General features: G+C 51.3%; 6 protein-coding genes across 6 annotated transcripts; 4 read left to right on the top strand and 2 right to left on the bottom strand.

Moving 5' to 3' along the window:
- Window positions 1-487: 487 nt before the first annotated feature.
- PFICI_08775 (uncharacterized protein) lies at window positions 488-1753 on the bottom strand (the record flags this gene model as incomplete). The annotated part of the gene is made up of 1 exon (XM_007837356.1): window positions 488-1753. One exon carries the CDS (start codon window positions 1751-1753, stop codon window positions 488-490), a length of 1266 nt encoding a protein of 421 aa, XP_007835547.1.
- Window positions 1754-3925: 2172 nt separating this feature from the next.
- Window positions 3926-7087, top strand: PFICI_08774 (uncharacterized protein; the record flags this gene model as incomplete). The annotated part of the gene is made up of 2 exons (XM_007837355.1): window positions 3926-4090; window positions 4244-7087. The coding sequence occupies 2 exons, from the start codon at window positions 3926-3928 to the stop codon at window positions 7085-7087; spliced, it is 3009 nt and encodes a 1002-aa protein (XP_007835546.1).
- Window positions 7088-8478: 1391 nt separating this feature from the next.
- PFICI_08773 (uncharacterized protein) lies at window positions 8479-9708 on the top strand (the record flags this gene model as incomplete). The annotated part of the gene is made up of 2 exons (XM_007837354.1): window positions 8479-9079; window positions 9176-9708. 2 exons carry the CDS (start codon window positions 8479-8481, stop codon window positions 9706-9708), a joined length of 1134 nt encoding a protein of 377 aa, XP_007835545.1.
- Window positions 9709-10691: 983 nt separating this feature from the next.
- PFICI_08772 (uncharacterized protein) lies at window positions 10692-12891 on the top strand (the record flags this gene model as incomplete). Its single annotated transcript, XM_007837353.1, has 5 exons — window positions 10692-11365; window positions 11492-11712; window positions 11784-11918; window positions 11993-12086; window positions 12159-12891. 5 exons carry the CDS (start codon window positions 10692-10694, stop codon window positions 12889-12891), a joined length of 1857 nt encoding a protein of 618 aa, XP_007835544.1.
- Window positions 12892-12974: 83 nt separating this feature from the next.
- PFICI_08771 (uncharacterized protein) lies at window positions 12975-14698 on the bottom strand (the record flags this gene model as incomplete). Its single annotated transcript, XM_007837352.1, has 2 exons — window positions 12975-14506; window positions 14566-14698. 2 exons carry the CDS (start codon window positions 14696-14698, stop codon window positions 12975-12977), a joined length of 1665 nt encoding a protein of 554 aa, XP_007835543.1.
- A 544-nt stretch (window positions 14699-15242) lies between these two features.
- Window positions 15243-16798, top strand: PFICI_08770 (uncharacterized protein; the record flags this gene model as incomplete). The annotated part of the gene is made up of 3 exons (XM_007837351.1): window positions 15243-15479; window positions 15543-16359; window positions 16431-16798. 3 exons carry the CDS (start codon window positions 15243-15245, stop codon window positions 16796-16798), a joined length of 1422 nt encoding a protein of 473 aa, XP_007835542.1.
- Between the last annotated feature and the right edge of the window lie 765 nt (window positions 16799-17563).

Raw genomic sequence — 17563 nt, 5'->3', positions numbered from 1 at the left:
TTCTTTTCTTTTCTATTCTATATCATCCTAACGTAACGATCAGACTTGTTTGCCTGAAACATCTTGTTGTGGTGTTCTCAAGGACGGTGTAAAGATATTCTACGTCGAGGGCAGTAAACCTGGGTATGTCGTGCAATCTAAACGGCCACCATTATTATGAATTGTGAGTTTTTACATTGTTTTTATTTTGATAGATTCCCAAGCAGAAGAAGCCGACCAAATTTATCGTCTATTGAGTTTCCATGCCAGCTTATGCTTCAATATAAAGAGGATACAAATAACAAACATGCACATCTTGATATGGTTGCAGATATGCATTGGCAATCGAAATCACGCGGCTGCTTCCCAGTGTCATGTCCAAACGATATGGATGCATTTCTCTCGAACGAGGTCTATCAACGGTACAGACGTGTACAAAACGCCCTCTAATCAACTCCAAACTCCTGTGCTATCATCATGTAAGGCATTTTAGTCCAACCATCTGTGTCTAACCAAAAATACTCTCTTTCAGAGTCTTTGCCTTCCACCAGCCCTGAATAGCAACCGATAAGAGAGGGTGTGCAAACGAGGGTGTATCCATCGATGCGTGGGCCATGAGGACCTTTGGCATTACGTTTTGTACATCATCGCTGAAGAATTGCAACTTTAATAAGGTCTCAGTGAGTTGCTGAAATTTGTTCATGCGAGGAAACATCGCCTCTTCTGCCTCCTTCACCTCGGTATCTAGCGAAGAGCCCGTTTCTAGACTCTTTCGAATCGCGGCAGCTAGGCATCTCGCGTCGTCGAAACCAACATTGACTCCTTCTCCGGCAAAAGGCGTCATGACGTGAGCCGCGTCGCCAATCAGGGTCACGCCGGCTTTGTGTTCCCATTTGAAGTCTGGGGGCAGCATGTATAGACTCCTGGCTTCGACTCGGTCTCGGGCATAATGGACCGCCTCCTTGAGTCGGGGATCCCAATGTGCAATCTCCTGGAGTATGGCTTGCCGGACTGCCTCGAGATCGTGTACATTGTAGCCACACCAATCCTTTGAGTCCGGATCTTGCCAGCTCTCGGGCCGCACCGCGACGTAGGCAATGCGAAAGCTACCGTCACCCATCTGCTGGACCGAGAGCCTTTGGTGCGCTGCCGAAGCAAAAACGTTACCGCTATTGACGAGTTTGTCGAGGTTTGGCACGTTCGTCTTGGGGTCGGGGATGGTGAGGGATTGGTAAGAGACTCCAGCATAATATGGACGGACATCCGTGACGAACTGTCGAACTTTGCTCCAAGCACCTTCAGCGCCAACAATGAGGTCAAATCCCGCGGCTGCGCTGCCATCTCTGAATACCAGTCTCTGGTATTGACCATCAGATTCAACGCGGCTCACATGGCATCCCCATCTAATCATGCCCTCGGGCAAAGAAGCGGCAAGCATGGATCGAAGGTCTGAACGATCTATCTCTGGGCGCTCGTTGCCCTTTTTGTTCGGGCCGAAGGTGAAGAGGGTCTTGAGGTTCTCGTTGCAGAATAGATAGTAGTCTCCGTCATGGCGGGCATACTTGTTGAATTCTTCTTCTAGACGCGCATCCTTGATGGCGGCAAGGCCAGTTTCTGGATGAAGATCGAGTGAGCCGCCCTGAGATCGGAAGTTTGGCGAGCTTTCGGATTCATAAATGGTCAATGAGATGGAAGGTGCAGTGACGTGAAGGATTCGAGCCAGCATACAGCCTACCGGCCCAGCGCCAACAATTGCAATCTTGGTTGAAGCCATGTGAAATGATTCAGTATAATCTCAGTTGGTGAAGTTGATATGGACGGAAATGTGCTGGAATATATCGGCAATGACTAAGAGGGCCTCGATGGTCAATAAATACTCGAAAGCTGAACTACTTGCGGTATCTATATGACCTACGGGCTGAGATGCAACTCCTTGGTGAGATCTCAGCCCTGCTTACCTAGGAAGGAATATTCCCCGTTGTCCCCGCGAAGTTACCATAGTGAGAACCTGGGAAAGCCTTTATGAATGTTGCAACTAAGCACTAACCTAGACTATGCCGGCTGTACGAAACCGAATGCGAAGGGCAGAGCATGCATAGTACCACGACTCAACCATCAATGTTACAAGTGCAATCTCGTTGGCCAGTGCCAGTGATGCGAAGTCATTCAGTGACAGACACATACGTTACCTCATGCGGAGAGGCGGGCTTTTGGATTGTATCCGTGCCTCCCACATCCGTTGCGCCGGACTCGGGACTTGGCTCGGCGCTCAAGCCAGCGGTACTTGTAATAATGCCCGTTTCTAGTGTGCTCGCTATCGTATAAATATAGCTTGGGCCGCGCCAACGTACCTACCCATGTATTTAATGTCATATTAACTTGACAGCAGGCGTGAAAGCTGATGCTCTATACTGGTCAAAGATTCGTCTTTAAGAGTGCAGAGAACCGTTGCTTCTTGCCCCGGTTCAAGTTGAACCCGACAGTGCGCAATAAGTAGAATCCATAGCTGCCGGTCGCGAGACAAACCTGTTACATTTGTAACCATGAAGATGTGCTTGAGCTCAGAAGCCGAGTGAATATCAAATGGACTTCGTAGCAGCGTATGTCGTGTCACGTTGCAAGAATTTCATCGATCAGCAGTCGGATCTTTCCCAGCATATACTGGCCGGTCAGCAAGTACCTTGAGATCCCGTCCTACATACACCGAGTCATCGGGACACTCTTAAAGAGAGCTTGGAGAATGAAGCGGATGAGTGAGCGAATAATTCAGCAAAGAAGCACAACAAAAACTCAGAGTATCCGTCCGAAGCCAGCAACAGGATAATCATTGGTCATATTTGAATAGTTGGTAGGTTGGGCAGTTGGGGCTAGCAAGGGTGATGAACATTGTCGGGTTCAGTTCAGCCTGAACTGGATAGGATCAAACATGCCAAGATGGGTTGATGCACAGTAAGCTAGATGTCAGCAGGCTGGTTATTGGCGTAGGACATACATCTTGGCCAGTATGTGCCAGCATCCAAAGCACATATGGTCGCATTGAAAACAGATTCGAAACAATGTTTTAGGTAGGTATTTCTTTGGTGAGTAGAATAGTTGCCGCATTGGCAATTGAAACCATGCAATGTTGATGTTACCCTGGGGTTTTAGCGGCTGGAATGCACGTGCTTTTCTGGCCGCTTGGGGAGACAATTGCCAATAACCCTGGCCTGGGCCCGCCGTATGTTCTGTTTCTGGTGCTGGTCAAGCTAAACTTCGAGCCTGACTGTTCCTCTTTTGTGGTTCCGGCAATGTTTTTCATTGCAAGGTCCAGGGGGTCCATGGGGGGTCCGTTCACCCATTTTCCCCAGCGTTGCCCAGCGCCCAAGCCCTACCCAAAGGTACAGTTAGCAGCGAGTGATGCAGTACCTAGTAGGTATGTGAAGCCAGCAGGCTTGCCTGGCCGGCCATGTGGCTCACCAAATGACTAGAAGCAATTGCTGTTCTCGATTTGCAATTGCATGGAACAAGTGCTAGCAGGGCAGTGTCTTCTGGTGTCTCTCTCTTTTTTTTGGACCTCGTCGTCGGCTTGCTACGTCCCTCACCTTAGCCTAAGCTGCACCTGACTTCCAACTTCGAACGACATTATTCGTAATCTCTCATCTGGACAGATCCCACCGATCCCCATTCCGCTTTTCGCCTGTACCATTAGGACTTTGGGACCACGAATTCAATTTGGTCTTCTTTACAACACCTTCGCTCTGTCCTCACATCTAATAATCCGCGCGACGACACGATCCTTTTCCCGCTGTACATATGATAGGATAGATTGGGCCGCGACAGCTGTTGAAACATTCCAGGCGACCGAGGAAGATACCATCCGCGACGGATACAACAACGACATACATTATTGCAAAAGGAGACTGATCCACGCAAATAACTGGCAGCGAATATAAAATCGAGCCTCGAAATGCAGAACCCCAACGCAGCGCAACACAGGCTGCAGCGTCGCTCGCCCGGCATGGACCCCCCAGGCCCCCCTCCGCCCTCTGGTGTTCCGCAACGGCCAATGTCACCAGCAATGCAGCCACGGTCTTCTACTGCCTCGAGTAGAAGCGGTAGCTCTCGACGAAATGTGAGTGCCTTTGCCAACCTACCCATTCCATGCAGGGCCGCAATGCCATCTGGAACTGCAGAGCAAAGGCCTCGCGATGATGGATCCATCATCGCAGAGCTTGGTCTCCGACCAAGACGTAAGCACGAATGACTGACTCTTGTGTTGCAATAGCAATCCGGCGGCGGCTCGAATATGCCGCTGTCACAAATAGAAAAAAGTGTTACTCATCTGCTTGTCGCAACAAAGCAACTACTCGAGACATTGACGCAATGGTCACGCGGTGCGGCGACCGACACACAGGTGTCCGACGTCTACGTGAGGCTCGGTTACGAGTTTAATATGGCTTGTCGGGCATTTACAGCCATAAATGTTGATACCTCAGACCTCGGAAACGTCCCCGAGAACCTCAGGCACATCCTGGAATCAACACTGAGCCAAGAAGCAAGCACCGAGAGTTTGGAGAAATACCTGCCACGGATACGAGATATTATCATCAACCTTCTCCACGGCCTCAAGCGGAAACAGCAGAAACTACGGCAGAAACAAGCCAGAGATAAGGAAGGCGGCGCAGCTTCCCCTGATGACTCGAGCATGGTCAGTCGAACCATGAGCAGCAGTACCGCGGGTAGCTCTGGCACTGGCCTTACCACCTTGCTCAACGAAGGCTTGGACAATAATTACAACGGCGCTCGTGATAGTTCAGGATCTGGTCCATCAGTTTCAAATGGCTCTCCTGCACGCAAGATTCAGGCTAGGGAACAGACTCTGTCGTCAATATCTTCGGATCAGTCCTCGCTTTCGAGCACCACAATGCAGAACATACCAGTTCTGCCACCATATCCTGGAGACGAATCGACCATTCCTGCAGGCCCTCCGCCGCCGCAAATCGACATCGATGCGTTCCCGCCGCCGCCGCCTCCTCCAAAATCCCAGCAAAGCGCTCTCGCTGCCTTGCAGAGAGGAGGCGACCTGGAAAGAAGGGCGTCAAGGCGTTACTCTGCATACCAAATCTCAAAGCATCTTGGCGCGCCCACCAATGGCGTACCTATGTTACCTTCGCAAAATACTCCCATACCGAACCGAGGACGTGGCGAGATGCGCGAATCGCTCCGCGCTGTCCAGGTCCGAGAATCTATGAGACACAACCGGAGTGGCTCAAGTCAGTCAAAGACAACACTCGAGCCCCCCTCGGTGGAAATCCCGAGCACGGTCACCGAAGGTTCTTTCTCTTCAGGACAGGATAAATCCAGCCTTGAATCGCCCCAGACTTCATCTCCTGATGAAAGGTTCAGGCCGAGTGCGACAGTTTCTGGTCCGTTGGCAGATGATTTCCCCATCAGCCCCGAGTCTCCCGAAAAGACGAGACCGCCACCTATTGTTGAAGTTACTCAGGCCAAGCCTGAACAGGTGCAGTCCCCGGAGCGACCAAAGACCCCACCACAGCAACAGCAATCGACCAGTCTAATTGAACAGTCTCCAGCGCTTGATAAGGAGTTGACGCTCTTTCTACAATACAAATCTAAAGTCAAGAAGTTTGTTCTCCCAGAAGGCTACACAGGTCTTACAATCGGGAAGTTGCAGCTCGCTTTTATTGAAAAGTTTTCCTGGAATACAGCACTGAATGGCGCTGATTTGCCTGAAATCTACATTCAGGATCCAGTGTCCGGTGTTCGCCACGAACTGGAGGATCTATCAGACATCAAGGATCGAACGGTTCTTGCTCTGAATATCGAACCTCTGGATGAAGTAAAAAAGCATATTGACGAGGGTATTGGTGCTCTGAGAAAGGCTGTAGACGAAGTGAAACAGAATGTCGATGACCATGGGACGGCCCTGCAGAGAGTGTCGGATCGGCAATTGGAAACGGCCAAGGAGATGGCTCGCCTGGCAGCTGCGCCTCCAACGATTATAGAGAGCGCAAGTTCGAAAGCTACTGGACCTGGACCCAAGCTGAACCCGAACCAGCTCAGAGAACTGCAAAGTCTTCGCCGAGATTTGGCCGTTATGCGTCAGACGTACTCCAACTTCCAAACCGAAATCCAAAGCTCCATGTCTACACTGCGGAACAAGGCCAACAACGTCAAGGTCGCCGCAGCCAAGGCCTCTGTGCCCAGCTCGGATGATGGTTCTGGCCCCATCTATGTCAGTAAAGGTCGCAAGCAACTCAACACAGATTCAGATCGTCTTGTCACCAAGGTGGACGATCTGCAAGATCTTGTGGAGGATCTCCGGAAAGATGTGGTTCATCGCGGTGTCCGGCCCATGCCTCGCCAGCTCGAGGATGTGTCCAAGGATATTCAGACGCTTACCAATGAGCTGACCAAGGTCCGCGAGTATATGAAGCGGGAAAAGCCCATTTGGACCAAGATTTGGGAGAAGGAGCTGGAGGATGTGTGCCAGGGCCGAGATGAGCTCAAGGTTATGGAAGATCTCATGGTTGACCTGCAAGATGACCTTGAGAAGGCGTCTGAGACATTTGCTCTTGTCGAACAAGCGACCAAGGAACAGATGAAGGAAACCGCGCCTGCAGCACGTCAGCTCTCGAAGGGCCTACATAACCTTGGAAATACTGCCGACCCAAGCGCTGCAAAAGAAGGTGTCCTTGGTGAAGTGCGGGCACTCCAACCCAACCACGAAGATAGGCTTGAAGCAATCGAGAGAGCTGAGCGACTTCGCCAGAAAGAGCTTGAAAGCAGATCAGACAATCCGCTGAAGAAGGAGCTGGCCACATTTGTTGGAGAAGGCAAACTGAAGAAGAGTGGAGGCTTTGAGGAGGTGGAGCGCGCAAGAAAGGCCAAGGATGACAAAATCAGACGTGAGGTTTGGGAAAGAATGAATGGTATTGTGGCCGACGACGGAATGGGCGAAGGGGAAGAGGAGGAGGAGGAAGAAGGCGATATGTTTGATGAGGACGATATTGATGGTGACGGCGAAGTGGCGGAGGAAGTAGAGGATGATGTCGCAAGCGAGGCCGCGGGCGACGAGAAGGCCCCGGAGCACGAAACCTCTGTGTAAATTGGGTATGGTTGGGCGAGACTATCGGTCTGGGGAAAGGCTGCGCTTCAGATGGACTGATTGCGCAATACTAGTACTTTGCACTTGTTTCAACCGATTCTGACAGCTTTGAGCTGAATTCGGCTTGAGATTGAGGCTCTACTATTACCTCGGAGGTTGGGATTTTATTCTTATTTTGCTTCAAATCAGCGTTCTACCAACTGCATTGCGATCGATCCTATATCCATTCTGGCATTGGTTATGGCGTCTTGGCGTTACCTGCCCACTGATGAATTTATTGCCATTGAACATATCAATATTATTTCAATTTCGCTTGAACCATGCTACCAGTGCTCGTCTTGCTTGCTACTATCACCTCCCGTCCATGCAAGGCTTTCTGGCTCTCGCCTTACGCCTTCGGCATTTCTGCCTACAATATGCTTTGGTCCGTCTAGATTTCACTAGCAAATTGTGTTGGCTTTGAACCGTGATAAACCTTTCTGTTTGGAAAACATTTGACAAACAGTGATTGCCTTTTCATAGCTCCAGTAATTCGGGCCATTTATTACAAAGAAGATGAGAGTGCCGACGGTAAAGCGAGAGCTAGAAACCGATATCGGAAGGAGGTTAATACAAAGGCTGGAGAAAACGAACAGAGATATTTATCGCAAAAAGGTAGAGGTAGCACAGGCAGTCAAGGTCAGGGAGAGGGTCTTATGTAATTAGACTTCTTCGTCCCGGCCACCGAGGTTCGCAGCCTGATTGAGCTGACATACTGATATATGTTGATGCCGAATCTTAAGCATAACCTCACAGAAGCGTATGCTATGCATTCTGGCATGAACAAGGGCTTAAGTTTGAGTGTGCATAGAGGTACAGTGAATCACTTCAAGGCACTGTATCATCACAATTATAGCTCTTGTTGCTATAGTAGGAGCAGCAAGGCATTGGTTTAATCAAGTAAAAAAAGGCCAGAGTCGCACGGAATGCTTATTGATATGTTAAGTCTTCGGGGTGACTTGACCTTTCAGGACCGTGGGCACATGCGAAATATTCCTCTCAGAACAAGGTTTCCTTTGAAACCCCCGAGGACAGACGCCACAAGTGCATAGATGCCTGCTACATATGCTTCGCGACTCTCAGACTTCGAGGCTTCGAGGCCTCGGAGAAAAGAGAGAATACCGCGCAAACTTTGGTTATCACCAGACAGGAGAAAATTAATAGTTCGAAGTCAAATCTTTCTCCCATATTTAAGAAGAAAAGAAAAGAAAATCCCCCTTTGAATCCACATTGAAACCATCTACATATTTCCTCTTCTTTCTTCCTGATAGAAGTGTAACCACTGATCATTTACTTCCGTTCTGACAAATTAAGAAGTCCCGAGCGAACAAATACAGCGACGAAGTGACAACATGGAGATCAGACACCAGAATTGCCCAATCTTTGTTCCCAAGAAGAAGATCAAAAAGAACGTGGGACATGAGAGAGAATCGCAGGTCTCCTTCCCTTTCATGAAGCTGCCCGCAGAACTGCGGGACACGATCTGGCACTTTGCAGCTCAGCGCGGCCGTCTCGTAGGGGCCAAGTTCTGCAAAAGCAAAGGCCTGTTTGGCCTGGGCACGATGCACCGCTCGTGGAATACGCCGCCGGCCATTGCCCACGTGTGTTACCACTCGCGCTTCGTTGCCCTCCGGTATGGTGGCATGATTAGAACGCTCCATGGTGAACCGGTACCTTTTTACGACCCCGGAACCAGCTCTCCGCGCCCCGACCCCTACTCTGGGACCTCGCTGTGGCTGAATCGTGACGACATCTTGTTTGTCAATGGCACGAAGCGGTACTTTTTCCACGACCAGGACTTGGCGGAAACATTGAACTGTTACTGCCAAACCGAGGAAGTCTTGCTAGCCTATAACATCATGGACAGCTGTTGGGAGGATTGTGTAACGAACTTCTTCTCAGTGCTCGCGAGAAGCTCCAAACTGCACAAAACACACGTCAAAGTCGTCAATTGTAAGTATCTTTATGCTTTCTAGTTCATATAACCTATGATAACCAATTTTGACGGGATCTTTCGACTAATCATTGGTTCAATTTTATCTGCCCCAGTATTCATTCCCATAGATTGTCTACACTGGTTGATACAACGGGAGCTTACCCGGTCTCCGGAACTTGTTGACGAGCTATTCCGTGACAACGACGTCAGACTCATCGACTTGCGCAATGAGGCAGCCATGGCAGCCATGAACAAGCACACTCCGCTTACAAACAGTCTCGTCGACTACGCACGAAAGCAGTGGTTCAAAGCGAGCAAGACAGGAAACGGAACAAAGTACGAAGCGCTGGTCACTTCGCTGCGGACACAGTGGCTGAATATCAAGTGGTACCAAATGGAGGAGGAGGTGCGTTCCAGAATGAATGGATGGAACGGAATCAATTGCCTTACGGGACACGTTGACTCGGACTGGCTGACAAAAACAATAACGGAAATGCCAGAAATCCGCCCAGTGTTTGTCATTGCCAAGGACGACAGTTGGGATTGGCGACGGAGTGTCGAGAAGTCTAAGAAGGATAAGAAAAGGAAGATGACCCAGGCCCGCCTCAACATGACGAAAGCAAAGTGTCTCGTGAAACATTCATGAATTGCTCGGATTCATTTACCCTCGGATTTCTGGAACGCCATGTCAAGGTATCTTCTGCGCCGTGATGAGAAATGGGAGAGAGAGAATTGAAGCAGACCAATCATGGAGGAGACGCCCGCGGGAAAGGTGGTATTCAGCAAATGGGATATGCTTCTAGAACTGCACAAACTAATGTATAGGTCAGGACCTTTACCGTTTGAACATATTTATTGCCATGGAACATAAACGTTGTGGTTAATGTTAATATACTTCATTCTAGATATGACAATGTCTTCCGCTGTACGACAAGTATGTGTTGTATAAAATATAACCATAATTTGGAGATACTCGGGTATAATCATAGTTTAGCAGCAATTGGCCTTAGTCCGCTTTGGTCGCTGCTACGACACTAAATATATTAAAAGGGGAAAGCCGTTGGGATTAATGCTCCGGATTGGGGGCAAACAGGGCATAGCGTCTTGGCTATTTCACAGGGCGGAATCCGACAGGGTATCATCATGTCATAAAGATGCCAGTGATGCACAAACTGGAAGTCTTCCTTGCCTGTTTCGAGTCGAGTATATTTCCGATCCTTTTCGGTATCGATTGCGACGACATGTATAAACATTGATCCAGAACAACGATCAAGGATACATGACACCCACATGTTTCCACACTTTCCCGTGCTCCCGAATTTCCGTCTACACTATGGTGGCACAAGTGCAGGCACAATTTTTCTCTCGACCCTAGTCCCCTGAACAAGGTCGCCTTGGTCGAATCACGAAACCGCGATTCATGATGACTCCACTCGAAGTACCGAGCAGATGCCGCCCAGTGGCCAAGACCTTTGGGAGGCTTTTGAAGTTATTTTCGATTTATGAGATTGAGTTCCCCAGGCCGCTTCAAGTGTAACGACATCCGCTCTTCCTGCCAAACCCCTCAACGGTCATCGGCCTTTCATTATATGACACCAGGAAGTAAGGAGGCAAATCAACATCAAGCACATGGCGCACCAGAATGACGCCCTAAATTCGACTCTCCGCGATGAGGAGACGGTCAGCTCTCTGCTCAAGTCCAAGCGCAAGGCTCGGGCAGTGAAATCCTGCTTTCCATGCCGCCATCGTCGCGTGCGCTGTGATGGCGGATCGCCATGTTCCAGCTGTCTCGCCCGCGGCCATGCAGAACTCTGCCAGCGCCAAGCCGGGATCTCCGCAGCTGCTCCGGCCCAACCCTCGGCGCCGACAGAGAGTGCCGATGCCGATCGGGCTGGTCTGCTGCTGGGAGGAATCGGCAAGGAGCAGCAGCAGCAGGAGGAGGACCCGGATCTCGTAATCAAGCGGCTTGAGCAGATTGAGGAACAGATAAGTTCCATCAAAGCCGACCTCAAGCGCAAAGCGCAGAGTCAAGCCCAAGAGACGGCGGCCGCCCACAGGGACTCCGTACGAGGCCCAACAAAGGCAGCGGGTCAGCACTTTATCGAGCGCGACACGGGCGCCACCATCTTTCTTGGGAGCCATGCGGACCCGCCAACGGCATTGGGTCTGATGCCATTGTTCGGTCCAAGCTCAGCCTTTGATGGGTTGGCGCCGCGAACCTATGCCTTTGCCAACCTGTGGACGCCCGAGATTGACATTGAAGAGGTTTGCAAGACTTTACCCGAGGATCGCGATATAATACGGTGCGTGTCCATTTATTTGACCATACCCAAATGCATCAGGATGGAGATCAGGATGGAGATCAAGAGCGAGAGATAAACAAGCCAAGGCCATGTGTTGCATTGCTGACTCCATCTCACACGCTTCAGCTATTGGCAAATATACCAGGCCTGCGTATACCCCTATTATCCGGCGCTTGTGAGTTTAGATGAGTTCAGTGTATCGCTGTTCGCCTTTCTGGACTGCAACACCGAGGCACGCGCCAAGACAGTCTCGACATGGTTGGGGCTTCTCTTTGCACTTCTCGCCTGTGGTGCTCAGTTCTCCGACGACCCTGTTGAGGAGCGAGAGTTGAGGTCCAAAGTCTTTGGTGAGTATTGAAGAGACTAATCGATACAACGCGCTTGGCATGCAGCTACTTACAAATTTCCCTCTCTGCAGTCTGTTCTTCGTTTCAATGCCTGCGCATATCAAATCTTTTCAGCAACACCGACATGAACACGATCCAAGCCTTAGCGCTGATCGGCCATTGCCTACGTAATAATCTGGATACAAATACTGCGTGGATAGTCATGGGTAAGAAACAAGAATGGATCCTCGACTAGTTTGCACAAGTAATAATTCGCCGATCCATTCTAACGCTAATATAGGACTCACAATACGATTGGCGCAAAGCATAGGATTGCATGAAGAGGCCCGGAGTGCCGAGTCCCCAGGTCCAGCTGTCAAGAGGAAGCGTCTTTGGTAAGCCCACCCACTCACTTGTGAAATTCAACTCGAGATCCAAATGGATCTGGCCGCTGACCTGGAGGAAAGGTGGATGCTTTTATGGCAAGATGCCTTTTTGTCATTTACCTATGATCGCCCGCCAAGTACGAGTGTAGAAACCATTGCAATTCCGTACGAGTCCACAGAAGGGTACTCGTTTGCTGATGCAACCCTGACTGTGATTCAGATCATCTTGGATCGCTCGAGAGAAGAGTCAAGTCAACTGAACACGCAACCTCGGTTTGAACACTACACACATCGGCTCGCAGGAATCCAGGAAGACTCGGCCCCTTTTCTCAAAGACAAGGCCAATTGCAAGAGTCTCCAAGAGCACCTCGAGAGGCTGGCGCTGCAGATCCACGTCGGCTACGCTCGGTGCCGCATCTACCGTTTGTACCTGGAGAACAATAATCTGGACCCAGCCACCCGGGAGTCGCGGACGCTCGAGTACAGCGCCCACGCCGCCACCGTGGTGCAGAGCTTTCTTGACATGCACCGCCTGTCGGCCAATGCCTGCCGGGCCTCGGCCTTTATCCACAACGTGGTCAGCTCCGCCGTGGCGCTCAAGGACCTGATGAGCAGGAGTCGGCCGTCGAGTCCGGCCCCGGCCTGGGACGCCAACTTTGAGCAGTGCACCCAGCGCCTGATCAAGGTCCTCGAGAGGGAGCAGGAAAAGTCCGAGTGGACCGACTCGGATACCAATGTCCGCCGCTTTGGCCCTTACTCGAGAGCGCTGTTGGCACTCAAGGAGACATTTGGATTGCCGCAGCAGAGTGTATAAAAATCTTGGTTCTCATTTTAATCTATACCCAATCATTCAAAAGCAATTCTAAGTATTATACATTTTATCTTGTCTAAATATCATCATTTGGCAGCCTTGGCTGGCCAACTTGTCCTCCTTTGTGCCGTCACGTACAGGTTTAGAGGCCGGATAAGCTGGAACTCGGGATCGTACTCGACTGCCTCCATACCTTCCCTGGAAAACTCATAGCGGTAGATGAGCTCCGAGAGCAGAATCTTGATTTCAAGCAGCGCAAAGTTGAAGCCAATGCAGCCGCGGGGCCCCGTGGCAAAGGGAATGTAGGCGGCGCGGTGGCGGTTCTTGACCTCTTCCGTGTCCCACCGGTCCGGGTCGAAGCGCATGGGGTCCCGCCACACTTCGGGGTTGGTGTGGATGGCGTAGAGGGCCGGGATGACGGTGCTGTCCTTGGGCAGACGGTAGCCGCCCGGCAGCACCACCTCCTGCTTGGTCGTGCGTCCCGGCTGGAACGACGCATTGTGCAGTCTCTGGGCCTCCTTGATGACCTTGTCGAGGTACGGCAGGCTGTGCGCCAGGTCCGGCGTCCAGGTCGCCTCGTTGCTCACGTCGTAGTTGACCAGCTCCTGCAGCAGCTTGTCCTGGATCTCGGGGTAGGTGACCAGGCAGTAAATCATCCATGACAACATGGACGAGGTGGTTGTGTATCCGGCGGCCGTGACCACCAGCATGTTGGACAGGACGAGTCCCTTGGGGAAACGCTGGCCCGTCTCGTCGACGGCGTGGTTCAAGTAGTCGGCCACACAAGAAGCCTTTAGTGCTGCGTCGTTCAAAGAGAGACCATCCATACCACCGGCACTGGGGGCCTTGGCAATGGCCTCCTCGAGCATACCGTATGTCACTCTCTGCACCTCCTTGAGCTTGGCAGCGTCGCCCCACGGCAGGGCCTTGTACCACTCGCCTCTAGTGGTGACCTTTTTGTTCAGACTGAGGAGGTTGACAATGTTGGAAACCAGCGGGTGGGTGGGGGCGTCGACGCCGTCCATGTGTCCAAAGTCCATGCCCAGGGCAAACTTTCCAATGGTCTGGGAGGCCAGCTTCACCATGTATTGGTACACGTTCCAGGCCTCTCCCCTCGAGTCCATCTCGTCAAAGACCTTGAAACTGCTGCGCACGCAGCTCTGCATGAGTGGTGTGTAGTGGCGGACGGCCTTGGGGCCCATGGCAGGCGGCACAAACTTGTGGGCCAAACGCCAGTTGTCGGTCTCGGTATCGCCCAGGAAAATGGCCGTGTTGTCCTTGATGCCCCGCAGGGGGTGGTTCTCGTTGATGAGCTTGGTGAAGAAGGGGGACTCCATCAGGGCGACCTGGGCCACCTCGGGCGAGTCGGTGAGGTAGGTCGTCTTGCCCATGTTGGTCGTCTTGATGACATGGCCGTACTTGCGGAACAGTCGCCAGTGGTTGCCGAGGTGGTCTGGGAAGATTTCGTAAAAGGATCCGACAATCGGGAGACCCTCTGGGCCCGAGGGAGCAGCAACCGCCGAGCCGTCGATACGGAGACCGACCGGCTCAGAACACGAGAGAACGGCCTCTGTGTCTTCGAGCTCCTTTTTCGAGTCCAAGTGGTGAAAGGTGATGCCTTGAACATATTAGCAATGCGAATATCGGACAAATTGTCTATGGTCAAGGAGGCATTACCTGCAGGCACGGCAACATTGAAAGCCTGACCAACGGCCTTCTTCAAAGTCTCAAGTTTCCATGCTGGTTCTGCTGAAATGTCTTTGGCGGTTGACAGCGAGTCGCCGACGAGGTAGAACTTTTGTGATGACATGTTGATTGGGTATATGGATATTGGAAGTTTGAATGAAATCCCAATTACCCGCTTTCTGATTGAAGACGAAAGATCAGATATATAGTCTGCGACTTTACAGAACAAGGACAAATGGGTCCTTGGGCTCGCCTCACGGAACCTGGCATTGCTTTGCCCGATTAGATACAGCTTAGCAGCAATTCGCGACGTTCCACTATAACCTGGAGCAATGTTCGGTCAACGAGTGGAGTTTTGTGCTTCGCGCGAACCTCGCGCGAGTTATATCCGACGCATACAGCTCCATAATCGAGCCTCACTGACAGGGGTTGACGTTGTTGCAACCAACGACTTTGTAATTCCTACCGAGCAAGTGGCTGCAAATGGAAAGAGCCTTATATCTATAAACAGATTTCTCGATCTTAAATTTCGATCGTTTCTCATCTGCGGCGTCGATTGTAGATTGTCAACAAACCCAGTGGCCTCTTACTTCTACAACGAAGCGAAACTCACCTGTCTTGCACCGATACTTCATCTCTCAACACCAAGAATTTCACATACATCAGCTATGCCGACAATCTCCCTAGCTCAGGTGGCTGAACATAACAAGCCGGACGATGTCTGGTTCGTCGTTCACAACAAGGTCTACGATGTGACCAAGTACCTCGAAGAGCACCCTGGTGGTAGTGTCATTCTGCAAGAGGTGGCCGGAAAAGATGCGACACAGGAATTCGAAGACGTTGGACACTCTGATGAAGCCAATGAACATCTTGAAGGTCTATACATTGGTGACCTGCCGGAAGAGGTTCGAATTTCCCTTCTCCAAGCTTATGTCCCCAGGCACAACCAAGCTAACCCACCTTTCTAGGAACTTGCCGAGGAAGTCGAAGTATACCGTCCCACATTCGAGCAGGTATCACAAGAGACCGATATTGTATCGACGCGCAAGTCTGGAGGTGCCCTCGCGACAGTTGGAAAGCTTGGAATCACAGGAGCTCTTGGTGCCGCCGCTTGGGTAGCACTCCAGAAAAGGGCACCGCACATTGACTGGACTCCTATCCTCCGTCAGATTCAGTTCTCTGCACCAAAGTCGAATGGGAACATGTGGGTGGGCATCGCAGTAGCGACTGCTGTGCAAGCGTCGGCGTCGCTTGGACTTGTCGCCTACCTCTGGTCCAAGATGGACATTCACAGCGGTCTCTCTCGCTTCAAGCCGCGCCGGGCCGCGCGCCCCGACAGATACGTCGTGGTCCGCCGCAAGCCTGCAGGCTCTGCAGCAATCACACCCTCTCGGGCCGTGTCGAATGTGCTGGACGCCAAGCAGTACCGCCCCTTTAAGCTCGTGCGCAAGACACTCGTCGCCCCCGGCGTGTACCGCCTCATATTTGCCCTGCCGTACCCCGACGCCGTCCTCGGCCTGCCTACCGGACAGCACATTGCCCTCCAGGCCACCATCAATGGCAAGAACGTCTCGAGGTCGTACACGCCCATCTCAAACAATAGCGACCTCGGGCGTATCGAGCTTCTGATCAAGGTGTATGCCCAGGGTCTCATGACCCAGCACTTGGCCCACATGAAGATTGGCGAGACCATTGATATTAGAGGTCCCAAGGGCTCGATGCAGTACTCGACCGCCTACGCCAAGCGGATAGGCATGATTGCCGGTGGTTCGGGAATCACTCCCAGTAAGTTTGCCTCTACAAGACACGAAAGGGACGTACGAGACCAGAGTGCTAAGATTATTTTCTTTCTGCAGTGTACCAGCTCATCCGCGCCATCTGCGAAGACGAGTCCGACACGACCCAGATCGACCTGCTCTACGCCAACAACACCGAGGAGGACATCCTGATGCGAGAGGAGCTCGAGGGCTTTGCGGCGCAGTGCCCCGACAAGTTCAAGATCCAGTACGTGCTGGCGCGGCCACCCTCGGAGTGGCAGGGCGAGTCGGGCTTTGTCAGCAAGGACATGATTGAAAAGTACCTGCCCAAGGCCGACCCAGACTCCAAGGTGCTGCTCTGCGGACCCCCGCCCATGATTGAGGCTACCAAGAAGAACCTCGCCGCTCTTGGCTTTGCTGCCCCTGGCGCCATCTCCAAGGCCGTGGACCAGGTCTTCCTGTTCTAATCTGGTGTTGCAAAGATTGACTTGAAAGGCATTGGGCGTAAATGGGAGAAGGGAAAATTCTTGTATGATTTAGGAAGTCGGGTCGGAGGTTCTTCATGTCATTAGACTTTGATCTATTTTGTTTCATATATCTAATGACAAAGTGTTGCCAGTTCAACCAATTCCCATGCATTTTCCTTCTGTGGATGCTAGAAGCAGGACTGTAATGACACTGGTGAAAGGTGAGGGAAGACACTTTACGCGACGACCATTTCTTCATTATTCTGGATGATATTCTTCTTGTATTCCACGAAACACCATCGTCGCGATGACAGCAACTCTAGACCGGTGACATCTGTAGTCAAATGATCATAAACGCGGAGGACCAAACCAAGGCTTTCTCGCCATCCACGACTTGGGCAATCTGGCGTTTCATGCGCAAAGTGCTAAAACCCTTTTACGTAAATGATGCGAAATAAAAACTCGCAAACGATAAGGTATGGGGACCAAAAACCGCGAAATGATTTACAAGCGAGAAGCTCCACCAGAGAGAAGAATCCTAGACTCCCATCACTCCAGAGAGATCGCCAATCGCTACACACTATGACCTCAGATTGAGAAGAAGAATGCTTGTTTTACTCCAAGGCGGGAAGAGCCGCTTAATGCTAGCTGCTAACTACTAGTTAGCCCCAAGGATTTAGAAGCTTCAGAGAAGAAGCGAAGAAGAGAACAAAATCCCCACAGTAACAGATCTCGGTGCTTTGGGGGGGGGGGGGGGGGGGGGGG

This window comes from Pestalotiopsis fici, assembly GCF_000516985.1.
Source record: "Pestalotiopsis fici W106-1 unplaced genomic scaffold PFICI_Scf_6, whole genome shotgun sequence".
NCBI classification, from domain to species: domain Eukaryota; kingdom Fungi; phylum Ascomycota; class Sordariomycetes; order Amphisphaeriales; family Sporocadaceae; genus Pestalotiopsis; species Pestalotiopsis fici.
Note: the sequence above shows the minus strand (reverse complement) of the source record. Positions and strands in the feature narration are given on the sequence as shown.